The sequence below is a fragment of the Lotus japonicus genome, chromosome 1 (genome assembly GCF_012489685.1).
Source record: "Lotus japonicus ecotype B-129 chromosome 1, LjGifu_v1.2".
In the NCBI taxonomy this organism is placed as follows: Eukaryota; Viridiplantae; Streptophyta; class Magnoliopsida; order Fabales; family Fabaceae; genus Lotus; species Lotus japonicus.
The window spans coordinates 82,974,832-82,982,198 of NC_080041.1; the positions used below are offsets into that span (position 1 = coordinate 82,974,832).

At 37.5% G+C, this 7,367-nt stretch overlaps 1 protein-coding gene across 2 annotated transcripts; it reads right to left on the bottom strand.

The window, feature by feature from the left end:
* Positions 1-628: 628 nt before the first annotated feature.
* LOC130722348 (polyadenylate-binding protein 2-like) lies at positions 629-5,919 on the bottom strand. 2 transcript variants are annotated; one of them, XM_057573046.1, is made up of 9 exons: positions 5,393-5,919; positions 5,083-5,201; positions 4,303-4,962; positions 4,138-4,215; positions 3,963-4,052; positions 1,886-2,014; positions 1,382-1,555; positions 1,142-1,288; positions 629-1,028 (listed from the first exon to the last, which is right to left on the bottom strand). In XM_057573046.1, exons 1-9 carry the CDS (start codon positions 5,610-5,612, stop codon positions 792-794), a joined length of 1,854 nt encoding a protein of 617 aa, XP_057429029.1. In that variant the 5' UTR covers positions 5,613-5,919; the 3' UTR covers positions 629-791. The 2 variants fall into 2 exon arrangements, with proteins under 2 accessions (XP_057429029.1, XP_057429038.1); XM_057573055.1 differs by lacking the exon at positions 1,886-2,014 and having other exon boundaries at positions 5,393-5,902.
* Between the last annotated feature and the right edge of the window lie 1,448 nt (positions 5,920-7,367).

The window sequence follows — 7,367 nt, forward strand, 5'->3', positions numbered from 1 at the left end:
CTGGTTGGTTTTCATTTTGAGATTTGGTTCATCTTTGCTTCAGGGTTTCAACTGGGCTCGATTGTGTTTCAGGCGCTCGGTATTGGATTTTGAATTGATGATCTCATATCCACTGTATTGATGGTTTTGTTCATTCAGTGTGAAAAAAGGATTATAGGGGATGCAAACTTGTAGTTCATGATCTCTATTTGGGAGGAGATTCAAGCCTTTGAAGCATGGTAATGGTAGTACAATGAAGTTGAGAAATATCAAATGCTGTTTTCTTATGGCTTCAACAGAGAGCAAATATCACTCATAGTCACAGAGACAAACATCCATCATTGTGTGCAATTGTTTTACCAGTCGATGAAAAAACACTAGATATATTTTTGGTAGGCTGAAGCTTAACAGTAGATTTCACATATGAAGGATAAAAAGATGAAGATTCCCACTTCATTTATCAGCTCTCTATGCTGTGTTACCTGCTCTCTCTGTCCCTTCCTCTCTCAGTGCTAAGCGCCTAAGCCCTTCACTTTCATAAAATTATGGTGCCCATTGACACACATTTTAAAACCCTTGTTAAGGTGAAGAGGCTATAAATTTAAGGAGAAGGACTGCCTAAAATACTAACTGTACTACTGCGCCATCGGAAAAAGAAACATGAGTTATCGCTTGTATTCAAGTGTCTGGGTTCAGATGAAAAACTGAAATCTAGTTTGGTCACATCAAACAACCGAAGTAAAACTGAAACAGAAACCAGTTGATAATTCAGAGATTGTTCAAAGAAAACTAAGACATTTTTTTATAAGAATCTAAGACAGGTCATTCAGAGAGAGAGAAGCCAGTTGATCGATAGGGGTGTTTGATTGCTGGCGAGCAACATTCCTCAGCACATCCATCGCTTCAGCAACTTTCGCCTTGAGAGCATCTGGTGACTCAATCAGATGTAAAACCTCAGTCTGGTCCATCTCCAAAAGCATACCTGTGAGCTTTGCTGCTGCATCATGCTCCAGCTTATCTACTAGCGGGTACAAAACTTCACCAAGCATCTATCATACCAAATGCCATTCACCAAAAAGTGTCAGTGACAATTTCCTAGTGCCCATAAAACAAAAAGTACTCAACCCAAATGTGTTGAAACAATAGGGGAAACAGGTCTTACAGTCCTCTGCTTTTCAGGAGTAGCATCTGCAAGGGCTGTAGCCAGGGCCTGAATGGACACTCCCACGCCACCAGCTGCTCCCGGCAGTGGAACATTTTGCAGGTTGTGACCAGGACGATATCGATAGACACGTCCCCTTGGGTGCATCTTAGAAACGCAACATTTGGTATGTCAACCTCAAGCTAAAAGAACATAGGAGAAAAAAAAAACAGAAACTACAGAAGTTAAGAATGAGCAGACCTGTTGCTGCATAAGTGGCACTGGCTGCTGGGGTTGTTGCATAGGGCCTGCTCCTAGGCGTCCACCTGGGCGCTGACCTTGTTGACCCTGATGCCCCAGTGGAACATAGAAGTTTGACAATGGACCACCACCTGGTCTCATTCCAGGAAGAAGTTGCTGCTGGAAATATCCACCCTGTATTTATTATTGCTTAATTTATAAATATAAATTCAACATATATGAGGATAACATGTGAAAGGTAAATTCTCATTTAATATGGCAACACAGACTAGTAATCGATGCAAGTTGAAGAGAATACAGCACGTCCTATCAAATCTATTGCTGAAGCAGTTATAGGCAGGCCACTAAGCAAAAAAACTGAATTGTGAAGAATTAACGAGCTAATATAAAAGATGACAATCATATTTTCTTCACAAAATATGGAGATCATCTACAAAATCATGAATTCATGATATCAGGAATACTGAAAATTAAAAATGAAGTTAATAACAATTTTTGAATTACTTGAGGTATGATGGGTGGTTGCCCGTACAAAAATTGTTGTCCTATCCCAGCAGCTCCTGGAGGGTACATAGGCATATGAGGTGCAATAGAAGAGACCATGGTAACTGGCCTCATTTGTGAAAATTGTGCCTGTACGAAAAAAGTGAATCTAAGACAGGTTGTTCATACCGTAATATTTTTTTTGCATACGATATAGGACCAGGTTGTTTAACCTTGAAGAAAGAAGTGATTTTGTATTGTAGCATTTTTTTAGACTTTGTTCAAAACCTACAATTTTTTGCTTTAAAAAAACATGAAATAGCTTTTTGAAACTTCTGCCTTATTTAAAAAATGCAGAATTACATTTTTTTTGAAAACAACTTTTAGAAGAGAAAGAAATGCTTTCCCCTAAAAGAAGTATAAAAGTTGGAGGTCAATAGTCCTACTTGGAGCGTGAAAAAAAATAGTTAAATGGAAAGGTTAAACAATGGAAGCACATGACCTTTATTTAAATAAAAGAAACACATAACCAGTGGGATTAAACATTCGAAAGAAGACACCGAATTTCAGCTGCTGATGAAGGGTTGTTTCTTTGGCCAGATGGTTCTACTTGAGAGGGAGTTGCCATGTCTGGCAAGTGAGGAGATAGAGAAAAAAGGGGTGAATAAAGGCAAAAAAACCTTTTGGATGCAAACCAAAGAGCACTTATTGGAGATTATCTAGTTCTTTTGCTCGTAGGTAAGCTCCAATTACTCTGTATCCAAAATGGGCTCAAGAGAACCAACAAGGTAAAGAAAAAGAGGGAGAGAATAACAGCCAGAAGAGACAAAATAAAGCAAAAAAGGGCCAGATGGTTCTACTTGAGAGGGAGTTGCCATGTCTGGCAAGTGAGGAGATAGAGAAAAAAGGGGTGAATAAAGGCAAAAAAAAACTTTTGGATGCAAACCAAAGAGCACTTATTGGAGATTATCTAGTTCTTTTGCTCGTAGGTAAGCTCCAATAACTCTGTATCCAAAATGGGCTCAAGAGAACCAACAAGGTAAAGAAAAAGAGGGAGAGAATAACAACCAGAAGAGACAAAATAAAGCAAAAAAGAGTCAACAAATAAAGAAAACAAGGAAATAAAAGGAAGTAAACAGAACTCTGAAAGCTGCTGGGTGAGATGTCAGGAAACATAGACCCTTCGGGCAATAGGAGGTCATGCAGTGGCTGGTCCATGCTGGCTTGGTTGCTGGGCAATGGGTTAGCACTCATAGTCTCAGATAGAAGGAAATGGCACCAAGAGGAAACCCTCTATTAAACCAACCGTTTTCATTGTAATTCCGAAGAGGAAACCAAAATAAAGCAAAAAAGAATCAACAAATAAAGAAAACAAGGAAATAAAAGGAAGTAAACAGCACCCTGAAAGCTGCTGGATGAGATATCAGGAAACATAGACCCTTCGGGCCATAGGAGGTCATGCAGTGGCTGGTCCATGCTGGCTTGGTTGCTGGGCAATGGGTTAGCACTCAGTCTCAGATAGAAGGAAATGGCACCAAGAGGAAACCCTCTATAAAACCAACCTTTTTCATTGTGATTCCGAAGAGGAAACCAAAATAAACCCCCCCCCCACCCAAAAAAGTTACATAACAGCCATAGCATTAATATTCTAACGGCACACTTTGGTTTTGGAAAGGCCATGCTTGTAGTGTCAATATAGCTTGGCCACTCTAAACTGCAATGTGACGGGATGATGACCAAGAGCTGGCCATGGGCTGCTACGGGCCACAACAGGGAGATAGCACCGACATAGCACCCTATTGAGAACACTTTTATTATAGGACATTATAGTCTCTAGTCCATGTAGCCATTACTAGCCAATGTGAGAAGGCCTTGACAATTGTTGTTGTATAACCTCTTTAAATCTAAAAATAAAGGAGAATGTGTGCTACCAAATGAAAGTTTATGTAAAATTCTAATTAGAGATAAACATAGACACGAAAGTACACAATAACTATCATTACTAATGAACCCAATGCCGGAAATTCTGATCCTAAAGAAGACCACAGTGTATATAAAGCAAATAATTAACTGCTGACCCACAGTTTGATAGTATTACCTGTAACTTTGCCCTTCTCTCTTCTTTTTTCTGTGCAAGGGCAACATAAAGAGGTTTTCCATCAACCATTTTACCATTCATCTCACCAAGCTACAAGTACAAACAGATCTGTATATGAGCAATAAAGTTCCTTGTCAATTATTAAGGAATAGTGACAAAAAAGAATTATACGTACAGCTCGAGTTGCTTCCTCAGGAGTTGAAAATGCAACAAATCCAGATCCTCTACTAACTCCATGTGGATCTCGCATAATCTGCAGGTCAGGCAAAAACAAACATTTCATAAAGATAAATACAACCGCTGCAGATGTAAACAGAAAGGAGAACCCATATTCACAAACCTTGCAAGAAGTTATTGTACCAAACTCAGAGAACAGTTCCCTGAGTTTTTCATCATCAACATTGTCATCCAAGTTCTTGAGATACAAGTTTGCGCCTTGATATTTGTCAACTGTTTCCTGCATACTCTGCTCATGTTGTTCTTTCAGTTCAAGCTCCCTTTCAGACTTTTTCTTGGCTTTTCCGACATACCACTCCTTATCATCAAATTTCTTTCCATTAAGTGCATCCACAGCTTTAGCAGCTTCATCTGCATTTTCAAAATTGACAAAACCAAAACATTTCGATTTCCCATCAACATCTCTCATCACTACGGCACTAGTAATAGTTCCATATTCACTAAATATTTTCTTCAAGTCATCATCCGTCATCGCCTCAGATAGGTTTTTCACATAGACATTATTAAACTTCCCGCCACCGAGAGCAGCATTCTCTCTGTCCTGCTTTCGTTGGAAATGACTAACATAGACCTCCTTATCACCAATCAGCTTGCCATTGAAATTGTCAATAGCATTTTGTGCAGATTCTTCATTCTCAAATTGCACAAAACCATAGCCTTTAGACTGGCCAGAACCATCCGTAGCTATCTTGCAAGTCAGAATATTTCCGAAAACCAAAAAGGTATCATATAGAGCTTTATGATCAATTGACTTATCCAAATTCTGCACAATCCACAACATCAACAAATTACAAGAATCAATAATCAAACAGAAAGTTAACCAATCAGACGCTACTTATAGAAAAAAAAAACGGTATAATAACAATCAGTCAGAAGCAAGCACCTTCACAAAAATATTAGCAGCACCACTCTTCCGAACACTAGGGTCACGATGAGAGTACATTATCCTAATCGGTTTGCCGTTCAGCGGAGTGAAATTCAGCACATCCAACGCCGTCGCGGCTGTGCAATATAAACATTTCGCAATCAATCAACATACGTATTCAAAATTAACCCTAACGCGATAAACCCTAACAATGCATTTGAGATTAACCCTAATACAATCAATCAATAATAGTATGAATGAATTGGAATTCCAATTCCAATGCTAGGTAAAACTGAAATGGAAAACAAGGAAGACGAACGAAACGAACCATCCTTAGGGTTAGTGAAATTGACATAGCCATAACCAAGCGATTGCTGAGTGGCCAAGTCCCTGCAGACCCGAACGGAAACAACCTGGCCGATCTGGTTGAAGAGATCGTAAAGCTGCGAATCGTTGATCTCAGTGTCAAGATCTCCGACGTACAAAGACGTCGGCATCGGCTGATTCGCCTCCTGAGCCACCGCGTCAGTCTCGTGAATTTGCGCCATTGATTGGTATCAAGTTTCTTCTACAAGATTCAACAACAAATTTATATATGAATTAACTCTCGGAAATGCGTTACCAAAATGTATACCCTAACTATTGATAACGATTTTTTTGGGTTTTGGATAAAACCGCCGGAGCTGCGACGGCGGCAGTGGCGGAAGTGCGAGGGATACGACTGTAACTAGAGCGAAGCAAATTTTATTTTATTTTTTCAATTTTTTGGATAGGAAGGGCACATCGACCTGAAGGGCGCGGGGATTTGCGGAAGAGTGAGGGTTATATAGTGAGACTGTTAGCAAGAAATTTCATACAATTTTTTTCTCCTATTTTAATTCTATAAAACATATTGATGAAATAAAATAATAAAACTACTTGTTTTAGTAATTTTAAAATCATTTAATGTAATGCATTAAATGAAAGATGCGTTGACATTCTTAACATTTATTATTTAATATTTTTTAATTTTTATATATAAAGTATTCTTTTAAGTTACATCAATAATATTTTTCAAATTAAAAATTAATTAATTATTTACTATTTTTTATTTTTTAATATATAATTTTTTTCATTTAACATTCACTTCACTAATTATGTAAAATATAATTTAAGAATATAAATAATGCTGATCAATAATTTTAAAATCCTGATAATTATGTAACCAAAAAAATCCTAATAATTATTTTTTTAGAAATGAAATCCTAATAATTATTAAATATTATTCATATATGTTTTACCACCTTCATCAATCAAATTTTTTCAAAAGGGAAATTTGATAATTTTTCATTGTTTATATTATATTCGACATTATCTTGTCCACTTCAACCACAAGATGAGAGCTGGATAGACTCTTATCTTATCATATCATGTCTTTATCCAACTTTTTGTCGTATTTTGCATTTATCTTATCTTGACCACCAAACAAACCCTAAAAGTAAACATAAATATTATTTTGAATTTTAATTTTGCCTAATGGAGAGGCTGTAACACTTTTTTTACGGTAAAATTAAACTTCATTAAAAAATCAATCGAAAATATTCGAACGAATACAAGAGTGAAAACAAATAGAAACATCACCAAACCAAATAGGATGAGATGCATAATACTTATATAACACATTCTAAATATTTAATTTCAGACACCTCATATCTGAATATTCATATTACTTTTTTTTTATACACCGGAATTCAAACAAAGAAACAAAGACGCTAAGCAATCCAGAGGGAGTCCTTCAACAGGAGGACTTCTAACTCTGGCGAGGGAGACTCAACCAACACATTTCCAGTCATTGAAAGGATAACATAAAATATATGGATTTAATTCAAATGCCTAAAGTATCACAGAAAATTAAACAATAATTTTAATAGAATAACCTTCATGAGATTGGGGGAAATCCTAGACGATCAACTCTTTGGCAACCAGTGTTGAGTCGCATGAGAAAGAATCTTTCCGCTTGGAAGCAGAAGAGCCTATCATTCGGGGGGAGATTATGCTTATTGAATAGTGTTCTGATGGCACTCCCCCTTTTCTTCTTGTCTTTCTTCCGAATTCCTAAGGGGGTGGTGAGGGAGGCAAAGAAGATTATGAAGAATTTTTTGTGGGGTGGAACCGAATCAACGTCCAAGATCTCTTGGGTTAAGTGGGATAAGGTCTGTAGAGAAAATGAGGAAGCAGGTTGGGTGTGAAGGATTGAGACTCTTTCAACATGGCACTTTTGGGAAAATGGCGTTGGAAGCTGTTAACGCAAGGCAATGATCTTT

What these genes read in the sequence shown, in the direction of transcription:
- LOC130722348 (XM_057573046.1), bottom strand. Translation starts at nt 5,612, where the DNA reads ATGGCGCAAATTCACGAGACTGACGCGGTGGCTCAGGAGGCGAATCAG. An exon ending in AGAGAAGGGCAAAGTTACAG is followed by an intron (nt 2,015 to 3,962) that starts GTAATACTATCA and finishes TTTTTCGTACAG; the next exon opens with GCACAATTTTCACAAATGAG. An exon ending in AACCACCCATCATACCTCAA is followed by an intron (nt 1,556 to 1,885) that starts GTAATTCAAAAA and finishes TAATAAATACAG; the next exon opens with GGTGGATATTTCCAGCAGCA.